The sequence below is a fragment of the Tuber melanosporum genome (assembly GCF_000151645.1).
Source record: "Tuber melanosporum whole genome shotgun sequence assembly, scaffold_27, strain Mel28".
Taxonomy (NCBI): Eukaryota; Fungi; Ascomycota; class Pezizomycetes; order Pezizales; family Tuberaceae; genus Tuber; species Tuber melanosporum.
In genome coordinates, this window is record NW_003298941.1 from 270,895 (window position 1) to 293,099 (window position 22,205).

Sequence of the window (22,205 nt, forward strand, 5' to 3'; positions counted from 1 at the left end):
ATATATTTTTTTCAAAAATGTCCCCCCCCCTCTCCAACACTCCCACTCTCTAAGAAAGGTTATCCCTCTATGAGATAACGCCCCAATAAAATCCCTCCACAAGGTGCAAACTTCTCATTGGAGAAGACAACATAACCCATGAAAGTAGGTAAAACCCCTGGCACAGCACTACCCTCACCATATACGATTCGCTCACTCCCGCTGATCCCGAAGCTAGCTCTTTATCGTAGTATGATACGTTTTTTTTGCCCTTCTCGCTCCCTTGCCCACCACCCATAGGAGTTCCGCTTGTGCTCGCTCGGTCCCGGAACTCAGTGATGAGCTATGCACCTGCCATAACTCGCCAGTATCGGACAAACATCCCCAATAAGAAACAACCAACCCTTCGATCATATCGTATCGTCCTCATACCCAAGAGGTACCTGGCCATCCGATATCAGCACAAACCCAACCGAGGCATGCCCGAGCCCACTCGCTGGTAAACAACCCAACCCTCCCCGGAATATCCGTACCCTGTACCACACACCCGCTATATCCCCCCCTCCGGGAAACTTAACCAGCAGTTGAATAGGATGCCATGCTGTTTACCAATTTTAACCTCTCGGAGGCGGGGGGGGCAACTACCCAGCTAACTGCCTTCCTGGTCTACCCCCCTGCCGTTTTTTGTATGACGTACTTATAGACCAACAGTTATGGCCCTCCAGGGTAAGTTATGGCTTTAGCCAGAAGGCAGGCAAGTTCGATGATCCAGCGGTTCCTTATCAATCCCGTTATAATGCGGGGGGCAGGGGGAGGGGGGGTGAGGAAACGCACTTTTCATCGCCTGGGGAAGGAAGTGATACGATGGGCTCCACCATATAGTGCAATAGCACCGTGCAGTTTATTATATGTCGAGGCAGGGGGGGGGGGTATTTCAGGCTTGAGCGGAGGTTGTGGTCCCAGACTCGCCTGTTCTTGTAGGGCCTTCTTTGGAGGTGGGTTAGCAAAAGGTGCTTGGGTAGCATACCACTTTGCTTTCCGACTTGCTGACAGCTCAGTAAGTGAGAGCACACACCATGTACCCCCGATCACGAAACGTCTCAAAGAACCCCTACAGTAGCGCAGTTGTAGTTCTACTGCATTCATGTACCCCACCGCATCACAGAACAGAACATGCATACAGCCCGACACCCATTGTTACCAAACATGATGTACCTGCTCGCGCACAGGATCACGCTCATTCATTCATTCCCATCAAGTTTAACCATGCACCGCGAGCCTCCCTGCAAGAAGCCAAAAAGAAATCCCGCCGTCGCCGCCATCGCCTCCTTCCTCCACGGTATGATACAGCGCCACGCCTATCGATATCTAAATCTTCAAGAAGTTTTCCCATCCTTTTCCCCATCAACCACCCAGCAGATACCGAGCAGTAGCAGCAGCGAAACCTGAAACCCTACCTACCTATCTAACCAGCGTAAAACAAAATCCCACAAGAAATCGAGAAACAAAATAATTCCACGTCCTGCGCACGAGCCTACAAAGCATTCCAACCGCAATAGAGCAAGCAAGTAAATTTTCGAGTGACGCAACATGACCAAACAGGTAGAAAAATCCCACACTTCCAAACACGGAATCATCTTAGCTGTATTACCGCCTCTATTTCGCTTACAAGTGCAAGGTTTGCCGTACCGCTCCCTCGCCCCCTGTAAGTTCTCGCGGGGAAGGGGGAGGGGAAGGAAGGACATTTATATTGCATTGCATATATTGCATTTGCGAGTAAATTATGTAGGTAAGTAGACTAAGTAAGCGAGATTTGCTCACTTGGTCGCTTGCAGTTGTGTTGTTTACTGAGGGGGGGATTATTACGGGCTCGCGGTCTACTGTGGTGTATGGAGACAGGATATTTGTTATAATAGACTGGAGAGTTTAATGACACTAGTACAATACGCCAGAGCTACATTATTGAAGTTTGTCTACTCGAGTAAGTTAAGGTAAAGTAACTGTGGAATACACACACGTATTGTAGTATCACGTGAATGTCTGTCTATTGGTCAAATCCCCGCTTGCCATCCCCCGCTTGCCATCTTCCTACTGTAGCACCCATTTCCATTCCACTCCGCAGATCCTCTTGAAGGTGTCTAGCTAGACCAATCTCTTACTCTACTCGTACTCTCCTCTGCAAACCCTAGCGCACAGGTCCTTCTTCTCTCTTTCCTTCCAAAGTGGTCATGTTACCCAAATTATTGCACCGATTAGGCATCTCTCGCCTAATCGCCTCCTAAGCTTTCAAACGCTCTGGTTGGACGTTGGGGCTCAAATTTGATCACGTGATTACCGATTCAATTGGATATCGGGTCAAAGTTTCTTTTATTTAAATTTCCACGCTGTTTTTTTTTTATTAAAAAAAAAAAAAAAATAGCGTACGTATGTGTTTGGATGGGTGGATGGATGAATAAGGATAGGTGGGAGACAAGAAGCGGTAGGTACAGGAAGAGGGTGATTATTTCCTCGTGCTACGGAGGAAACAGGCGGTGGAGGGAGAGGGCTGAGTGGCATTGTTTGGAGGTTGGATAGGTGTGTAAGAGAGAATGATTACAGGTTATGGGAGAGGGTGGGTATTTGTAGAGTGAATTGTATGTAAAAAGAAACGGAGAGACGAGAAATACTCGAGTGGGGAGAGAGGGGAGGAGAGGAGGGAGGAGAGACGAGTGAGGAAATGTAACTAAGAAATAGGTATGATAATGTTCGTCAAGAAGACAAAAAGGGCGTAGACTAATACAATTGCTTGGGAAGGAGAAAGTGGGGAACGGAAAAAAAAGGACCTCGTACTGTATAGAAGAAAAGGGTCTGTTTCAGTGAAACAAACAAACAAATGCGTTTTTTTCCAAGGAATAAATGATATCCCGTCCCGTCCCGTTTCGTTCGTCTCGTGAATCGTATCTGGCCGCTCCGTCACGTGCACGTTCCTCTAACCTCAGGAAAAAGGGCTGGGAAGATAAAAATAAAAGGAGGGAATAATAAAAAAGGGAAAGGATTGGTATGGAATGGAAGACGGAGGAAATGGATGTCATGAGAATCAAAAGTGGGAAGAGAAAAAGGAAGGGGAAAAAAGAAAACCATAGCGACGTCAAAACTCCTCAACTTCCCTGTGGTAGTAGCAGCAAAGCAACCAATGATTCAAATAAATCACCCAGATTCCACTAAAAAGCCCTTTTAAAAAAAAAAAACAAATGAAATAATAATTCCCGGAGTAAACCGTGTAAAACTACCCATGCTGCAAACCAATTTGAAAAAGCGAATGGCGAAGAAAAAAAAAAAAAAAAAGTGATGAAAAAAACGCAATAGGAAGAAGAAAAAAATGAGGGTGGTTAGAAGGTCAAAGAGAACTAGGACACCTCATAATCCCGTTCGCCATCCGCATCTGCATCTCCTACATCGCCTTGCTCGTTGCTACCCCCTGCTCCTTGGGGATCTTGTAGATGACCACGCTGGCTGGGCAGTTGATACATCTGCTGAGCCAATAAACAAACACAATTAGGTATCGGCTATCTAAACGGTCCCGTGCTCGACAGCTGCGAAACAAATGACAGAATGAGGAGGAGGACATGGTCTTACCTGTTGGTGAGGAATGCCGGAATAATACATCTGTTCTACTGGTATTCCTTCCGAATACATCTGCTGTGGGTAACCTCCCTGAGGTGGCACCGCTCCAGTGTATATGTTCTGCTGCTGATATCTTTCAGGGTCCTGATTCATCCCAGGATGTCCAGGATGTCCAGGATGCCCAAGATAGTCCTGTGGAGGCATCTGGGGAGGTTGTTGAGGGGGGGGTTGTTGCTGCTGAGGGGGCTGTTGGGGAGGTTGTGGAGGTTGCTGCTGATGGCTTGGACCGCCGCCTCCACCACCGCCAGACCGCTTGGTATGAGATGCTTCCTCCCGCGGAACTATATCGATGAGAAAGTCAAACATATCGCTCTTCGCAAGAGCAGAAGCAATATCGGATCGCTGCAGCGTTCGGCGTTTATTCTCCTCGGCGTGTATCCAAGCGCGCATTGTGAGCTCTGTAATAAAGATGTCGCAACCCTTTGCAAATAGTATTGGTGCCTCGGCCGAGATCATTTTTACCTCCGGATCCGCTTTCATAACCTTCTTTATCCTCGCCAATGGTAACTGGTGCATTTTATAATCATGCTCCTCATTTTCGAGTTGATTTATAGTCTGCTGCCAATAGGTGGTGAGAATGTCGCGATAATGGCCATGGAGTCCTTGGGAAACCTGAATAACTTCCATCAATACGTTTGTTTTAAAGCAGGGAATAGAGTGAAGAATAAAGTTTTCGTTTTTTTCTGGGGAAGAAAATACATTTGAGAAGGGGCCGCTGTATATATCGGGTGCTGGAACTGAGGAGGACGCTACCAGCGCCGCGCTGGCTCCATACTGAATTTCATCGAACAGTTAGCATCTCTCCGCGCGCAACACATCACTGGGGCGGTGATGATTGAACACAATTCAAAAACGAAGGATGTGAAAATAGTCAAAACAAATAATTGTTTCATGAATGAAATAGGTTAGATTGACTGGCCCATCCACGAAGATGTCATAATGGAGGAAACATTGGGTTGCGGATGCTGTGACTGTGAAGGGTCGTTTCTAGAGCCCCCAGAGGGGAATTGTTGATCCATATTTTGCTTCGACAAAATGGTGACGGTCAAGGCTAGAATGAAATGGTGGTGAGGCTTTGGGGTTTGCAGACACAAGAATCGGATTTATGAGTGGAAGGATGACGGGAGGAGGACGAATTGCGGTAGATATAATAGATGAAACTGGTGGGCGAAGCTATATGTAGCGCAGGATCTGCACGAGATTGGTGGTTGTCGAAAACACACCACAGAGGTCAAGTAAAACACTGATGAACGAGGGTCGGGCCTTTTTTTTTTTTTTCCCTTCCTGTTGGATGTTCGTTGGTGGGGGGGGTGGTGGTGAAAGCTGTGAGAATTGGAACGCAGAGGAGATGGTGATGGATAATGTGTGGTTGAAGCACGGTAACCAGGTTGCGTGCGGTCAAGGGTTGGGGGGGGGCGTCTGGATCACGGCGAGAGAGTGGGTTCACAAGAATGCTGTAGGAGAGTAAGTATGGTATTGGGCAGGGAGTGTGTGGGTGATTGGAACTGGTGCAGGCCAGAGGAGACTCGTTAGGAGCTAGAAAATTGGAAATGTATCCGATCTATAACTCTTGTCTTCCCCGTTTCCTCACACGTATTTTTTTTACAGTACAATTCAGTAGTGATACTAGTAAAGAAAAATAAAACCGAGTATTGGGGTTGAAGGAGGCTGTTAAGTTGGTAGGGTAGTTTATGGTGATGGTGGTGTTTATGATGGCATTAAATTTTTACACTATCCCCGACTACCCTCTCTACGAGTACTTGTGTGCTCGTGCTGGCATTGTAACTGCAACGCACGCCTCAGTTTCTTTCCCTTCCTTCTATCTACGGTATCATACTTCCCCCCCCCAAACCCTTGCCACTCTGCCCAGTGTGATGCAGTACTGTACGAGTACTCTACACTACCAATACCAAGATTCTTATACCCTGCCTACCCTTCTGCTGCCCTCTAGTAACTTATTCCATTTCTCTGCCGAAACTACAAATCTCGGGAGGATAGCTAACCGGAGCGAGAAGGGAAAAGGGTAATCGTATCAAGAGTTACCATCGGTACTAGATCCCGTGCACAATTTTCCAGGGAAGAATTTTTTATTGTTTATTTTTTTATAATAAATTTACAGCAACTCACTTCGCAGGCTACGATTATCCTTTCTCTAAGTCAGTCAGTCAGGTCCAGTGCGTGATGTGTTCTTGCAGGCTACTTTGCAGAAGTGAAGCCTGCATGCGGCTAGGCTTGCGCAGCGTTTCCCCCCGTCTCAGCCTCATGGGTCTGCTTGCCTACCCTTCCTGCTTTCCACAACCCTAGCCACCATTTCCCACGCGGCTCTCAGCCTCTTACGATACTGTACTCGAGTACCCTATCCTACCATATCATCATACATATCCATACCCTACCACATTTTTTACCGACGCCGAGAATTAAAAACGAAAAAAACGATGAGAATAGAAGACAATCTCATGATGAAATAAGGTCGAAAAGGATGAAAAAGAAAGGGCACCCACCGTGAATTCAACTCACATCCAGTGAGTTTCTGGGAATGTCAAATCGGATTTCGGAATCGCTGGCTAATTCACCTTCTTTGGGGTTAGCGTTCCCACTTCTGTACTACTCTTCATCCAGTATTGGTTAGCGTGTGTGTGTAGGTTATGCGGCTTATGCCCTAGAAGCCACGCCCTCAGCTCTTTTTTTCCTCTTTCCTTTCTTTTTCTTTTGTTGTTCCGTTCCGTTTCTCGTTTTTTCCTCCCCCTCGTGTTTGTTGGTTGTCTGCCGTTTCAACTACTCCATTCATTCCTCCCCCCCCAACTTTCATCTCCCCTCCTTCCCACCCCCCCCCTTCCCCGCAATGCCAACAGAAGAAACCCCTGGTCTCCATAAGGAATCAGCAGAAGCAGAAGCAGTGCCAGAAGGAAATAGAATTGACGTGGTCGAGGGCCCACCCGCTCGCTTGTTTTCCTCATCTCATGTCCGCAGTGACGGTTTTGGAGACGATGTCGCTGAGCTGTCGGATGAAACAGTCGGCCGCCTGCTCAGCGAGGCGGAGGAAAGAATGAAATCCTCGTCTAAAACATTATCAACGTCCTCTAGCACTAATCGCAGCAAAACCTTGATGACAAAGTAAGTTTTTTCTCCTACCCTATCCTTTGCATGCCTCCCCCGCCTCCTCCCTCTTTTTATTTTGCTCCCTTTTCGTTTATCATGCTTCATGATACGTACCGTGTTTTCATGTATGCCCTCTCTCGGTGGTGTGGGTGTGGATGGTTGTCTTGTTGTATCGTTTTTTCTCCAAGGCCATATATATCTGCCTGCAATGGAACTGATACGTGTACAAAGATTCCCAAAGCTCAATCCCGGCGCTTCTTTGCCAAAGGCACCCATCAAATCCCAAGGCGCAGTTTCTAGAATTTCAGATCCTTCTCTTCTCGTACCCTCATCTGATCGTAAACTTGCGAACACATCAGCAGCTGCAGGAGGAGTATCCCTTGTGGATCCAGCGTTATCAAAGAAAAGGCTCAAAGAGGTTTTTATTCCCCCCCCCCCCACTATATTACTGTTTTTTCGATCAAATATTTTTATCCCCATTCCTACAAACTTCATCCCACATTCTCGGCATCTGCCTATGATGAGAATTTATCCCATTAGAACCTGAGCGAGAACGGGGCCCCGGCTTGGCGGCCCTACTTGCACTCCTGAATTTTTACTATTCATAATTACTCTGAGGCTTCCAATTCTAAATGTATCCGCTTTTTTTGATCGTTGTCAATACGACATGATGTCATATTACAATGTACTAACATTGTACCGCTCTAAATTCAGGACGAGAAAACTGCTGGATTGAAGTGGTTTGATATGCCGCGTACCAACCTGACCCCGGAATTTAAGCGCGACCTGCAGCTGATCAAGATGCGTGGCGTCCTTGACCCCCACCGCCACTACAAGAAGGACAACTCTTCCTTTCCAGAATATTCCCAGGTTGGGACCATTGTGGAAGGAAACGCCGACTATTTCTCCTCGAGGCTTAGAAATAAGGAGAGGAAACGGACGATCGCGGAGGAGGTCATGGCTGATGACAGTAGCCGCAAACGATTTAAGAACAAATACGAGGAGATACAGCGCAAGAAGAGGAGTGGTAAGAAGGAGTTCTACAAGAAACTCAAACAGCAACGGAAAAAGTCATCCGTCTAGTTTCGGATCAAATATCGCCCATGAAATTGGCCTGGCCTCTGTTAGACTTTACTTTTTTTTCCCCCCCTTTTTTCAATTTCTCGGATGTATCAATATGTCAAGGTCATGGGTGTTTCGGTTGGCGTTTCTTTGTCTTTGGCGTCCCCCAAGTTCCTCGGCTACACAAGACCAACAGGTTCGGAGGAAATGACACGAGGGAATCGCCGTTCCTTGGTAGCCCGCGGCATCCCCTAATGTACTCGTGGTACCGGTAGGCAAGAAGTATTTGGAAACAGGGGTTGTGGATTTGTATGGGCGCTCAGATACCGGTCCTCACGGATTTTCTGCCATATACTCGAGTATTTTGCGAATCCCTGCTTTCGGGTACCGTACTACCGTAGCGCATTACATTCTCAAATTTCCCCCATATCACATATCCTTACCCTTCTCCTCCTCCCCTGGCAATGCGGATGCTCTCACGTTGGCCAAGGGTAGTGGAGTGAGTGAGCAATTGAGGAGTGGAAAGGTTTAATGAAAAAGGCAAAATGAAAAATGAAATACCAACCAACGTTTGCCGTCCATAATCTTCTCAGTGTACCACGATTCACAAACCTTAACGGGCATAACGTACGGTACTTGTACCAGCCAAATTCTAATGATGTCTCGTGTCTCATGTCTCGCGTCATATTGCTGAGACAGTGCAGTGTTCCTGCGGCGGAGGGCGAGAATGAATGAATCAAAGGGAAGAAAATACGAGGCATCACATCATATCAATTTTCTTGTACATTGGAGGAAAAAAGAGAGAGAGAACGTTTGTTTGCGCCCAGAATGCCCTTTGAAGTTAAAAACTGAATTGAATTTACCATCGAGTGCCATACACCGATATCATAAGAGCAAAAGTCAGGAGGGCATGGAGGAAAAAGAAAAATTTACTCGAGATATAATATATCAGGGATAGGTTCACAAGATTAGAGTAATCCATGGATGGAAGGACCAAGAACGAAGAACAAAGTCAGCAGAAAACAAATATCACTTTTTTTGTTTTTGTGTTTTGTTTCGCATTAGGCTCAGAACCTATAAGTTTGAGAATCAAATCCTGGTTAGCCTCACCCCAGCCACAAAGCAGATCAGGCATCGGATATCGGAGCGGTTTGTGAAAGAGACATAAATGAAGGCAAGCTAGGGTGCAGTGTCGAATACGGGCATCCACCCCAACATGCCTTAGTACCCGAAGAGAACAATGGTTTTTTGGTTTTGGTTTTTTATAGAAAATAGAGTACCCGAACATTTGAGTCTGAATTTACCGGTAGTGTATGGGCGCTCAGATAATTCACAATACAAATTTTGATCCCTGTGTTCGTGCGGGTGTGTGGGTGTGTGGGTGTGGTGTAATGTGTAGAAGGGATTGGGGAACCATTAAAGGAAGGAAACAGGGGGGGGAGAGGGGCGGCAAGTTACACACCTTATTTCGTAAGATCCAGCTCTCGTCATATATCTGACCCACTTGACACTAGAGTAATTACTCTTCTCGAACACTTTGAGGTAGCGGACTAGCAAGCCAGAGCTAGTGAACATCAGCAGACTAAAGGAGAGCGACAACGGCGGTCTCGACCAGGCCTTTTGGTTCGTCATGGATGTCAGTGTTGCATCTGCACTGAGCACGTATTCCGCCTGACCCGTAAATCTAGGGATCCTATGTTTCTCCATGTCAGATATATTGCGGGGGTGGCGGACCCGAAAAGAAAAGACGCAGGGAGCGGAAGTGGAGGGCAGCAATATGAGGGAAGATTACTTCCAGACAATATGATTCTCGGAGGGCTCATATTTGGCTTTCCCCTGTGATGTCCTAGTTTGTATGCCGGCGGTGTTCAATGGCGTAGGTACCCTCACAACCACGTTCGTAGCGAATAGCTTTGTCCCGTAATTGGCACGGATAGCAACTTGATACTCGACTTTGGTCTTGCCAATCTCATTTACGATCGCGTGAACTCTAAAGGGAAGGTTGACATTCTCCGTAGCCCGGTACCTCATCAGCTCGAATTCGCCGTCCGGGGGAACAAACGAGATGATTCGGTCCGTGTCGAACTTGCCGAGCTTTACACATTGGTGAAATTGGCAATCCTCTAGCGTCACAGATCCCGCCGCAGCCCGAGTGGCTTTTGTGCCAGACTTATTTCCTGATGGTCGCGTGAGCCCATCCCCGTCGAGGAGAAGACGATCGTTGAGACCGAATTTACATTCGGGAGTCCCGGACAGGTAAGCGCGCATGATGATTTGGCCGGAGACATCGGCTCGTAACACGGTTCCTGTGGAATTGGTGAGTCCAAATACAGACTTCGGGAAAGCAGGCAACTCACCTCCCGCACTCATTAACAGGTTCACATCTTCTATTACATCTACAAAAGCTTCATTCTTCCTATACTTCACATCCGCTCTCCTCCATGACAACGCACCGGTAGCTTGCATAGTAATTCTAGTGGAATCCTCCTGCGGTCCGTCGCTATTAGCATCAAATGACAATTGACAATTGCAAATCTAGAGATGCTTATGCGTACGATTGCCCTCTCTGTCTTTACTCCCTCCGTTGTGATATACATCTTCAACGTGTCAGTCTCCGTATTCTGCGGGTAGCCAAAATCTAGGATCTCTGTTTCAATACTCAACCCTTAGCAATTCGTCCAAACACAGCCTTTTCCCCCGTGTCTGTTATCAAAGGTGTCCAAGCTCTTTCAGGTCCAACGTACCATCGAGAAGCTCATAAATGAGCACAAAGTTATTCTTCACAGCCTCCTCATCGAATTTGCCAAAGTAACTCCTTCCCAGCGCGATGAGCCGATACAGAAACTCGAAGACTAACGCTGCGTTGGCGTTGCTTTTTGTGACGGCAACCAAGTATATGTTCTCGTGTTTAACGTGCGAGAATGTTGTTGACCCCAAGGTTAGTATTGGTGAGCGCACCTGAGCATTAGAAATGACCTGAATCCGAAAGACATCCGATAGCCGTGGCCGACCTTATTTCACACACCTCCCCATTAGCCTCCACCCTAACTAGAGGTAATAAATTCAGATGAAAGAGCCACTCTACAGTCGTTCCGGAACTGACGAAAGATCAAGTTCTCGCCCTTTTGGTTGAACAGCAGGATCCCCGAAAGCATGATTTAACCCCTTCCCTTCTCCTTTTCTTGGTGTCCTGGTCGTTCAAGGAATTGTTTGCCAACGCTGTTGCGGGATCGGTTAAGCTGTTGGTCGAGGGTTCTTGCAAGGTACCCGTTATAGAGCCCTGTACCCAAGTCGTACTTGTGAGGGCGGTCGTAAATGGTTATCGGTTGAAGAGATGAAGACAGGGAGTAGTGGAGGTTTGAACTTGGATCAGGTGGTTGAGGAGCCGAGACATTGTGGAAGGTTGAGCCGCGACGCAACTAGGCTCCTCAAGGAAAGTTTCGCAATCAACCATCTTCTCTCTCAAACTTTGGCCATAACTGCAAATCCTAGGAACATATGATCTGCCTCAGTATTTTTACAATAGCCTTCTCCAATAACCTATGAGTACGACATCTCCTGAGCCAAGTCCTCCGTTATTGGGAGCAATACAACTACTACCTTATACAGAGTTTGTCCTACAAATTACCGCACTTGCTTAATGTTGTTTCAGATGGCTGCTCTAGCAGTTCTCTGGTTTACACCACTAGATATCCACTCTAATCGCAATGCAAACAACCGACTCCATGCACCCTGGGGCGCCGGCACAGACGAGTCCGCCCCTACACACACCCCAGGAACTGGTTGGCTATCCTCAAACAATAGATCACATCGGCCATTGCGTACCATAATATATCGACATATGAGCATCTCAAGCACCTGCGGGGTCTACACCACCTACTCGAGTGCACACACGAGCGGGGCTTTGAGGGAGATCGGTGGGGACACCCTGTAGTGCTTAAGGCTGGACAGACTTTTTGCAACTACCAATCCTACATGCATCCGGTTGGAGGTTTGGGGAGATTGCCCTATGGGTGGGGTGCTTGGAGGGGGCTTCCATTTGTTGTGATTCCTGGTATGATAGGATAGCTCTGAAAGCACCTGCCATACATTGGCGCATGGATCTTCCCTGCCTAATTCTGCATCGGCACTTGAACTGCAGTGTTCGGGCATCAGTGCCAGGAGTTGTTCCATTTTTTAATTCATTTCCGAAATTATTTTGGTGTGTGTGCCGCTCTACTCGAGTACTGGGCTACTGGGCTACCAATGCGAGATCTGAAAGTTGAGGATTTTCAAACGCTGCATAACCCATAACAGAAATATGCAACTTTATTGTTGATGCACATCCAATTGACGGAGCTCCCCAACCCACTCAATCATATAATCATGTGAAATCATTCAGTGACTTGGTAATTTGAGCATGGCTTCAATGTGATCCCGAATTTCGATAATTTATCCAGCGGCGAGAGCAAGGGATCTTAGGATGGAAGTTGCTACGATAGGCCCTCTCATAACTAGAGTGACGACCGGCTTAACTACAGTACTAAGGCTCTGCTTGGATACAGCAGTTCCGTTCTGTTGCCCCATATAAAGTTACTGTTTCCATCCCTTTGACGCCCATTTTTACAGCAGAAAGGGTCGCAAAACGAAACAGAACTGTTGGCCCCAAACAGTGCCTAAGTGAGAATCATATGGGTATTCATATGGGTGACCTCCACCGCCCGGGAGTGGCGTCTTGTTGTCAGGTTTCTCCATTCTCCCCACCGAACCAGAGTGGCTCTTCTTAACTTTGTAAGGAATTGGGGGTAGAATACTGGCCTTGTGCATCTACAAGTAGTAGAAACAACAATACGTGCTGTAGCCATTATATTAATGGAGGCGCTGTCGCCGGAAAGTTGTTCTTGGCATTTCCACTTATTTTCCTCCCTCCTAATTTACTGTGAAGCACGTAAGGGAGCTACCGAGGAAAATATGAGCCTTAAGCTTGTTGCCTTTGCGGACAAGTTACCTCAAAGGTTAAAGAATGACCCAAGACTTTTATTAAACCAATGCAAAGGACTTTTCCGAAAATCACGCAGTGCAATCAGCACCAAGACATCGAAGCTTGGCTTTCCTGACATAGGAGTCCTCGAACCTTCATGAGGAGCCAAATGCTCTCGAGCTTGAACCAAAATATCCGAGTGATATCCCATGATATTGTGCTCCTTGGGTGATGTGGATCGTCGAATCTCTACACCCTTTGATTTGTCACCTCCCGCCCCCAATTAGCTAGGGGATCTCGAAAAAAAAAAGAAGAAGAAAAAGGCGATGTTCTCTTGCTGCAAATCATACTTACTCTACAAATTGGAGCGGACTTCCCACCGAGCGGGACACAGAGACCGAACGTAGGTATCACCCAAAAGCTGCGCTCTTTAGAGACCCAGAAATAAGTGTGATAGAGCACTGGTAATAAACCAATAACATCACCTGTGTAGCTGTCTGATAGAGGTTACCGAGTAATGTTAGCGCATATTACATAGATCTGCATCCCGGAACGCAGAGCTATTGGAGCCGTGTCAAGTATTGGGGAAGCCCAACCCTTCACTTATGCAGGCTAGGTGCGTCTAGTAATGCAGTGTATATAGAAAAAATACTCTAAGGCTCCAAAACCTCTTATGAACAGGTCCAACCCAACAGTGCTTCCCAACAATCAGGCTCTGAAGTTAATATGCAGGCTCGCACAGGCACCGGAAAAAAATGATCACAATTCACCCATGCTTACCCAGGCCCTTTTCATATTCTAAGGAGGGGTGTAAAAGGTGCAATACCGGTATTCGCCTCGCACCGAAGGGCATGGGGGCATGGCATGCTCAAAAATTCACCTACAACACCTGAAATCTGATCTTCTGTTTGGTGGGCTTAGTGGTCTACCGGATATTGTAACCCGCTGGTGCATAATATTATGAGAATAATATGACATTGTTTCTTAAACTTATTTGGTTATCGTTTTGGCAACTGCAGCCTCACTCTGATGACCGGGGTGAGGTCTTAGACAACCTATCTGAGAGCAAACAAACATAAGCAGCTAAAGCCGTGGAGAACACCGCACAGCTCATCACCATACTGCTTCATCAATCGATTAGCTCTTAACGCGACGCGCCGGGTTGAAACTGTTGGGAGTTGTCCGCGTTCCGCCATCACGTGCAGCTGACTAAAGTCAAACATATCCCACTCGGGCCGGGGTTTCAACCCTAGCAAGAGAAGCGCCCCTCCATCTTCTCCTCTCCAATTTCTCTGTCCGTCAACCTCCCACCTCCCATCCACCTTTGGTTTTCTATCATCACCACCAACTCCCCCTCCTCTTCGCCTTTTTCCTATCCCTTTCAGAGGAGTATCTATTAATTTTCCTTCTTGAACCACACAGCATTCCTTACCAGCCGATAATTGTTAGCCATGTCAGAACCCATTAGAAATAAAAAACTTGACACCCTTGCGGGGGCACCGTGAGTTGACACACTCGTCATTATCCCTTCTGTTACTGACATTTAACTAACCGTTTCGAAACAAAGTACTCCCCAGAACACTCCTTCTACCAATGCCCCTATCTCTTCTCATGCCGCTGAACCCAAGGTTTCGACTATCGAAGAAGGTTTTTATACTTATTTTGACGCTCTCCTGGGATTCTTTGCTAATGATTTCCCGCTGTAATAGAGAGATTTGACCGTGCTGCGGCCGCTTCAATCTTCGCTTCGAATCCTCAACTAGTCTCTATGATACAGGGCAAGCTTGGCTCTCTTGTCGGACGCTCATCTGGTTATATTGAATCCCTCCCTGCTCCAGTCCGCCGTCGTATTTCCGGCTTGAAGGGTGTTCAAAAGGAGCACGCTAAATTGGAGGCTGAATTCCAGGAGGAGGTTTTGCAGCTAGAGAAGAAATATTTTGCAAGATACGCCCCTCTTTACCAAAAGCGTGCACAGATTGTCAATGGTGTTGCTGAGCCTACCGAGGAAGAGGTTGCTGCTGGCAAGGCGCAAGACGATGACGAGGAGGAAGAGTCGAAATTAGAGGTGAAGGCTGAAGACAAGGTTGAGGCTAAGGAGGATCTCAAGGGTGTTCCGGAGTTTTGGCTGTCGGCGATGAAAAACCATTACCCGCTTGCTGAGACTATCACCGATAGGGATGAGGCTGCGCTTAAATTCCTCACCGATATTCGCATGACCTATCTTGACCGTCCAGGGTTCAAACTTATCTTCGAGTTCGCCGAGAATGAGTTTTTCACCAATAAGGAAATCACCAAGACTTATTACTACCAAGAGGAGAGTGGTTACGGAGGCGATTTCATCTATGACCATGCTGAGGGTGACAAAATTAACTGGAAAGATGGCAAAGACCTTACTGTGAGGGTCGAATCCAAGAAACAGAGAAATAAGAGTATGGCTCCTTCTAATATACCCTTCCTTGTTTCACTAATAACGATCTTCAGACACTAAGCAGACCCGCGTTGTTAAGCGCACCGTTCCCACCGAGAGCTTCTTCAATTTCTTTAACCCTCCTAAACCTATTAGCAGTGACGACGATGAAGAGGACAACGATGAGGAGCTTGAAGAGAGACTCGAACTTGATTACCATCTCGGTGAAGATATCAAGGAAAAGCTTATCCCCCGTGCTGTTGACTGGTACACTGGCGAGGCTCTTCAATTCGAAGAACTGGAGGACGAAGTTGAGGGTGAGGACTTTGATGACGATGACGATGATGATTTGAGTGAGGACCGGGACGATGACGATGACGATGAATCTGAAGACGAGGTAATTAAGCACTTCTATCATTCTTTATATCCGCAACCATGCTTACAAAAAAAAAAGGACGATGGTACAAAGCCCAAACAGGAAGCGGCCGAGTGCAAACAGAGTTAGACGCATAGTTAATGTCTCTTTCTTCTCAAAACATGTCGGTCTCTTTCTTTCATGATCAATGCGTAAATGTGTAAGCAGTCTGGAATTTCCTTTTTCTAGTGTGCTCTACAATGAGGTTGGGGTAGACAAAAGGCGGGGAGAATGGGTTGTGGGTTAAGGTACAAATTATTAAGGTGGAAGGGCAAGTTAGCTAGTTCACTGAAATATCTTTTTTTCCTTCATAACTTCTTTTTATAAACTAGTACGGCTTCTTTAGTAGGTCTCTTATTTCTTCTTGATGTCTTCTCTATTGTGCCTGTCTCGATTTATGCCTCTATCCTGCGCTTTTTTGATCACCCTGACCAGTTTTAGTATGCTGCACTCTCCTGTTCTCAGATCCTTCTTCCCTCCATCCATACTTATGTCTCCCACATCAGTGTTTGCATCAGTGTAACTTTTCTTGCTAGTTTCTTTTTCCTCGGGGACCGATCAACGGATACAAGAGATGACTACTCCATCTCGATGGAATTCCAACGGCAGAAATTTCCTCCTGCTCCCAGTAGTTGCTGTCGTGATATGTTCTCACTGGTGGACTGGAGCGTCGACGATAGCATCAGCACTATACCGGTATTTCTGGAGACTCTGCATATACAGTAAACCTCCCACGCCATACCATCTCCGGGGAAAATACTGGCACCTTTCGACTCGCGCTCCATACCAGTACTTAATAATAATGCCCATCTATAACCGGGTATTCACCACATTCCTATCGACCGAAAACCTATCACCTATCACCTATCGCTATAACGGATTATAGCCTATACCCCCCATTCTCCTCCAATCCCATGATACTTACCGTATCACAGCAGTAGAAAATACCCGTGAAGGGAAGATATGAAAAGATGAAGGGAAGAAAAAGGTTCAATCCACTTCCCCGTTCCCTGTTTTTTTTTTTTTTTCTTTTTTCTTTTCCCTGGAACGAACATACTCTCTTAAGCTTGACCCGTTGCCCATGGGGCACCGTTTCCGGTTGAGGCATGCCGGGATGAAGCTGCTCGCCCCTTTTCCTCACATGAACTATCATACAGTACGCCACGAAGTGTATATTTTTAGGTTTTTAGGGCAAGGCGTTAGGGAAAGTGAGTGATTGTGTATGATAATACCCAACATGTTGATGGGTTCGTCCGAAGATCGACAACGGAACATTAACTTGGGAAGATCATATGTCGGTAGTTTCCGTGGGATCGTGATTTATCTTGAAAGCTTTTTTACTGGCGGCTCAATTATCCAGTAGGTTCACGGAATTGGGGCTATGAGATGGGTAGGTCAGTGGGGGAGTGGGAAAGATGAGAGAAAACTGTGTGGATAGGAAGAATGGTGGTTGAGTGCCCAATCGGTATATATCATACATGAGATGGAGGCTATCCTCACTCTCTACTCGTATACTGTGTTCGCAATCAAGCAAAAAAGGAGAAGAGATACCTAAATTGCATGAACGGCGTTGGAACTTACCTTTTTTATCTCAAATTGTATGATACTGTTCACGGCAGGTCAAATGTACGAGGTGCAGATAAGGATTACGGTGCAACCAAACTCAGTCCAACGCCCCAAAAACCTCAAAGACCGGGTAACTATGGCCCATTTAACTGAACTTGAGCAAACCTCGCTGGCACTGGCCGGGACACATGATGGTGATTTGTGAAATCAATACTAGAGGTGATCCAAAAAAAAAAAACTGGTTGGTAATCCCGGTTTCAGAGAATAGAGATGACCAGTTGCTTACCGACGAAGTGAACGCTAACACATCGGGAGGCTTACAACCCGTGCTGGTGAGTTGCGTGTTTCTGGGCTTGTAAGTTAGTAATAACTTTACCACTCCACCATGCCCACATATTGAAGCCCACTGGAGCGGTATTCGGGCGCCATTGCCCGGTCCATCGGGGTTTACATCTTTTTCGTTCCAAAAGAAGCCCCACTACTCTGTCATGCGCATGCATGGCAGCCCACAGAAGGGGTGTTAGAGCATTCTTGTCTGGCTTGTCGGGGTCGATATCTTTCCGTCCCAAAAGAAGCCTCACTACTCTGTCATGTCCACCCTTGGCAGCCCACAGAAGCAGTGTTAGGGTATATTTGTCTGGCCCGTTGGGGTCGACATCTCCCCGCTCCAAAAGCAGCCTCGCTACATTATCATGCTCACGCCCGGTAGCTCACGTAAGGGGTGTGGCCTCGGCTGTCTTTGATATCAGGCTTAATGTCTCCCCGCCGCAGTAGGACTTGCACGACTTCCTCGTGCCCATCTCTAGCTGCCAATGATATTGCGGTTTCGCCCTGTTGGTTCGTCGCGTTGCCATTGGTGTCGTCCCGTTCCAATAGCAGCTTCACTGTTCGAACATGCCCACACCTGGCAGCCCATGAAAGCGGTGTCCGGTCATTGTAGTCTATACTATTAGGGCTGACACCTTGTCGCCTCAGTAGTATGATAGCTCAACAATTTCATCGTGTCCTCCTGCAGAAGCCCATGAGAGAGGGGTTCGGCCCTTTTTGTCCCCAAGGTCGGGGTTGACATGTGAGCTTTGAACGACTTGATCCATTGTTCACAGTGCTTTGCTTTCACCCTCTACCGGCCGTTAAATGGGTCACATCTGCCAACGCAGGTATAGATTGTGCCGGGTTGGAGTCGAAGGTTTTGACTTGTCAGTCGGATGAATTTCTCAAAGCGGTTATCGTGGTGAGAAAATCCTCGATTACGTAATAAGTGAACCAGGAACCGAGCTGGAGACACAACTAAACCCAAACCCTACAGCCAGGCAACTAGTGTGCAGACTACCGTATGATGCACACCGCATTGTACTCGTATCATACGTTTGGCCTACCGTAACAAGTATGATACTATAGCATGATACCTGGGATCCCATCCATACACCAACCTGGTGTGTACAACTCCTTTGTCAGGATTACAGCATTGGAGAGATCTCAAAACTTCTGACATTTCCCGAGTGATCATCAGTGATCCACAATCCCTCAAACCCCGCTCGGTTCAGTCAAAAGACTTAGTCATGCAAACATTACGCAGCAGGAAGAAGCATAGCATACCCGCACCATAACATCATTGTTTACATACGCAGCGATGAGGTCCGACCGCCGCTTTCTTCTGACACATTATACTCGAGTGGAACATGTAATTCTTTCTTACTGTCTATCATAGCATATTCGTGGACTACCCTACACATTACTACTGTGCTACCGTATCTCCCAATGCCGTATTAGTTTTTTGCGTTTAAACACTTTCTACTATCATACATGTAGCAGTTCTCACCGCGATTCTCACCGCGACCCAATCCACCCGCACCAACCGGCTAATTGAATCATATATCATAATATATTTGTACTCGGACAGTACTGTACCTCACTCTTCACTCACCTACGGTACTGTACTAGCTCTACTGGTATTCTCTTTCGCATGGTAATAGCCCATGCGCCGGACGTTTACATTTTTAACGATTATATACGGCGTGTGTGCGGGGGCGCCTTACAAGCGGATAAACGCACGCACAAGCCAACCTCGTGTTTCTTATTTAGAGGAGAGTCAAGCAACCCGACTACGTTCCTCCGCCTGGGACGTTTTCGGCGTTCCGGGCAGAACGTGGAATGTGATGTTTCAAGTGATCGAGTGTGACTATAGCCCTTGCAGCTTGCCTTGGGGAAGCTTTCGGTGAAGACGTTCTGGAAGGGTTGGAAGGGAGGGGGGTTGCTGGAGCGTGAGTGTCCGGTGTTTCGGGGCTGGGTTGGTTGGTGTGTGGTGGGTTCGGGAGTGTTTCGGAAGATGTCGGGTTTTGGGTAGAATGTCTGGCTTGTGGGTTTATGGGGGTATCATATGTTTGGTATCAGATATGTTAGGCGGGGGTGAGAATGAGCTTTGGGGACACCGTACGAGTAGGTTGGAGATTAGGGGATGCTGCATCGACGGAATGCTATTTCTGGTCGGTAGGCCAATGCAAGCAATTATGGCGCTACATATCCAGTGCGGTGTGATGTTGCTGATAGAAGAACTAGAGTAGAAAGCATGAGAATTCCTGTTACATGGTTCAAAGGGTTTTTTTAGGCACACTACATTAACAGGTTGTGTGGCACTGGGGTGTTGGGGCCCATATGTTTATCAAAGTTTCAGACTCCACTCCTCGACCACCAGTATCGGGCACCATTAGAGCCCGTAAATTTAATTGACGCAGTTGTTCTGTTGCTCTCACCACATAGCAAGACCGTTTCAGTTCATGTTATACTTGCACTTTACCGCATCACCAAGTGTCTGATAACATGAATTTCAATGCTACTTTTGTACTGGATTCCCGTTGCCTTGAACTTTGTTAAGTTATCTATCTCCACGTTTTAGGCCTGGGACTAGGGTGGTTGGGTGTTGTACCGAGGCGGGAAGCCGTGTAATACCAACTGTACAAGTACTCTATTTCCCGGTTGCGGCCACGAAACCGGTAAGGGGGCTCGAAAAGTGGTGATGGTCGACCCAGCAGGTTTGAGCTCGGATCAAAGCGCTCTGGCGAAACAAGAGGGCACTGACGCTTCAGGAACCACTTGTACAGGTACATTATTTTAGTTAACACCAGGAGAGGTTACAGTACTCGACTGCAGCATCGAGGAGGTCGGGCATGACCTACCCACGGCACTAGCCTTGGTACAAGTATTATTCAAGAACACCGTGGAGAAGAACCTTCGTTGTGGGGTGGGTGATATTATGAAAGATGCTTAGAGTTACGTATCGTTCAATTGAGGTGAGCGGAATGGACTTGGAGAGGAGGGCGGAATTGTGGGGTAAGATGTCATTACGATGATCAAGGAGAAACTGAGGATGATCCCTGGGGAAGTTTTGAATTGTCAATAGCAGATACTGTTATATTACCGTAAAGAATATCAATGAACAGAAGGGTATTTGAAAAATTTCCCGTTCCATAGAATTTGGAAGGCATCTCTTGATTTGGGCAAGGAAGAAAAGGCTGCAGTGCCGGTAGTTGTAGTTGTGCGAGTGGGTATGCCCATATCGGTACCGTACCTTACAAGTGTGTATGATCTACGCCTACGGAGGGCGCGGGGGAGTTTTCCAGCTGAAACAGCGGATTTTGTACGAGTATGTGGGTTGGGGGGCTGAACTCCTGGGCACCAAGCTTGTCGCGGGGCTGTTGTGGTGAGGAGCATCATCAGCAACACCAGATGGAGAAAAAGTGAGAAAGAGGAAGGAAGTCTCATACACTGTAGGTAGGAATATGATAGAAAGGCGTTTTTATGGAGGCAAGATAGTGAGATGGAGTATCATAGAAGGACACAAGTAAAGTAGAAAGTGCCCCAGGTTTGGCCGCCTCGCCCTGCCCCTTTTCGCCCGCTCTTTTGATTCGCCGTGCACTCCACCCACCACCACGGCTTCGCTGACAAGCCCAACTGAGGGACCCTGCCCAAATTATTTCTCAACCACTGAGAGTCTCCTAAACACCATCGGCTCAACAAACACCTTCCCCTCTCTCCTCCACTTCTGTCCTTCATTATTATTATCCTACTTCTCCATCTCCTAAACGTAACCCTCAACCTCTTTGTTTTTTTTTAGACCCCGTTTGGAAAGAAGCGAGATTCGTGCTGTGGTCTTCCCTGAACAGCCTGGGACAGCAACAGCTGCCGTCTTAGAGTTATGGCGCACACTTACAATCTCGACACCGGTGCCTGGATTCAGGATACCCATGAGGGATGGGTTTCTTCGAAGGTTGTTTCCAAGAATGTAGGGGGAGATAAAGCAACTCTAGTTTTTGAGATTACTTCAGGAGACCGAATCGGTGAGGTATGGTTATCTGTACCCGCTCTCCAGCTGGGGCACTCTTGATTCTAGTTTCCATTGTAACCTTTTTCGCAGAAAATCACCACTACTTCAACACTTGCGGCTCTTGAAGGAAATGCTGAGGATAAGCACCTTCCGCCTTTAATGAATCCACCTGTTTTGGAGGCTTCCGATGATCTGACCAGTTTATCCCATTTGAATGAACCGGCTGGTATGTGATAATTCATCAGACTTCCTATCTCGGTGAAGCGTTCTTTGTTGCTTCCTTGGCTAACATTCCCGTCCTGTGTAGTTCTGCAAGCTATTAAACTCAGATATGCTAAACGGGAGATTTATACATACTCCGGAATTGTTCTCATTGCGACAAATCCTTTTGATCGGATGGACTACCTCTATGACCCTGGACTTATTCAAGCCTATGCTGGTAAACGACGTGGGGATCAAGATCCGCATTTGTTTGCGATTGCTGATACTGCCTACCAGTAAAACCCCATAACATCTCTCTCTGACCGGGGTGTTTGGAATTGACGAAACTACTCATAGGGCAATGGTTCGAGATAAAAAGAATCAAACAATTGTGGTATCCGGAGAATCTGGCGCCGGAAAAACGGTCAGTGCCAAATATATTATGAGATATTTTGCAACGGTAGAGGATCCCAATAGACCCGGCAAACGGAAGAAGGGGGCTACGGGGGAAGTCATGAGCAAAACAGAGGAG

The 22,205-nt window shown here is 47.0% G+C and overlaps 7 protein-coding genes; 5 read left to right on the forward strand and 2 right to left on the reverse strand.

Moving 5' to 3' along the window:
* Positions 1-2,329: 2,329 nt before the first annotated feature.
* Positions 2,330-5,066, reverse strand: GSTUM_00006471001 (uncharacterized protein). XM_002838667.2 has 4 exons: positions 4,558-5,066; positions 4,396-4,416; positions 4,342-4,357; positions 2,330-4,254 (listed from the first exon to the last, which is right to left on the reverse strand). The coding sequence occupies exons 1-4, from the start codon at positions 4,659-4,661 to the stop codon at positions 3,529-3,531; spliced, it is 867 nt and encodes a 288-aa protein (XP_002838713.1). The 5' UTR covers positions 4,662-5,066; the 3' UTR covers positions 2,330-3,528.
* A 1,341-nt stretch (positions 5,067-6,407) lies between these two features.
* On the forward strand, positions 6,408-8,371 carry GSTUM_00006472001 (uncharacterized protein). XM_002838668.2 has 3 exons: positions 6,408-6,756; positions 6,973-7,159; positions 7,456-8,371. Exons 1-3 carry the CDS (start codon positions 6,485-6,487, stop codon positions 7,822-7,824), a joined length of 828 nt encoding a protein of 275 aa, XP_002838714.1. The 5' UTR covers positions 6,408-6,484; the 3' UTR covers positions 7,825-8,371.
* Positions 8,372-8,651: 280 nt separating this feature from the next.
* GSTUM_00006473001 (uncharacterized protein) lies at positions 8,652-11,150 on the reverse strand. XM_002838669.2 has 7 exons: positions 10,889-11,150; positions 10,548-10,814; positions 10,359-10,450; positions 10,161-10,290; positions 9,596-10,109; positions 9,266-9,496; positions 8,652-8,877 (listed from the first exon to the last, which is right to left on the reverse strand). Exons 1-7 carry the CDS (start codon positions 10,956-10,958, stop codon positions 8,871-8,873), a joined length of 1,311 nt encoding a protein of 436 aa, XP_002838715.1. The 5' UTR covers positions 10,959-11,150; the 3' UTR covers positions 8,652-8,870.
* A 2,731-nt stretch (positions 11,151-13,881) lies between these two features.
* GSTUM_00006474001 (uncharacterized protein) lies at positions 13,882-14,839 on the forward strand (the record flags this gene model as incomplete). XM_002838670.2 is given in 4 exon segments in its annotated part: positions 13,882-14,264; positions 14,331-14,410; positions 14,473-14,815; positions 14,827-14,839. 4 exon segments carry the CDS (start codon positions 14,215-14,217, stop codon positions 14,837-14,839), a joined length of 486 nt encoding a protein of 161 aa, XP_002838716.1. The 5' UTR covers positions 13,882-14,214.
* A 1-nt stretch (position 14,840) lies between these two features.
* Positions 14,841-15,896, forward strand: GSTUM_00006475001 (uncharacterized protein). XM_002838671.2 has 3 exons: positions 14,841-15,192; positions 15,245-15,567; positions 15,625-15,896. Exons 1-3 carry the CDS (start codon positions 14,898-14,900, stop codon positions 15,673-15,675), a joined length of 669 nt encoding a protein of 222 aa, XP_002838717.1. The 5' UTR covers positions 14,841-14,897; the 3' UTR covers positions 15,676-15,896.
* Positions 15,897-15,952: 56 nt separating this feature from the next.
* GSTUM_00006476001 (uncharacterized protein) lies at positions 15,953-16,207 on the forward strand (the record flags this gene model as incomplete). XM_002838672.2 has 1 exon in its annotated part: positions 15,953-16,207. One exon carries the CDS (start codon positions 15,953-15,955, stop codon positions 16,106-16,108), a length of 156 nt encoding a protein of 51 aa, XP_002838718.1. The 3' UTR covers positions 16,109-16,207.
* Positions 16,208-21,182: 4,975 nt separating this feature from the next.
* Positions 21,183-22,191, forward strand: GSTUM_00006477001 (uncharacterized protein; the record flags this gene model as incomplete). XM_002838673.2 has 5 exons in its annotated part: positions 21,183-21,490; positions 21,563-21,698; positions 21,780-21,969; positions 22,031-22,133; positions 22,186-22,191. Exons 1-5 carry the CDS (start codon positions 21,344-21,346, stop codon positions 22,189-22,191), a joined length of 582 nt encoding a protein of 193 aa, XP_002838719.1. The 5' UTR covers positions 21,183-21,343.
* Between the last annotated feature and the right edge of the window lie 14 nt (positions 22,192-22,205).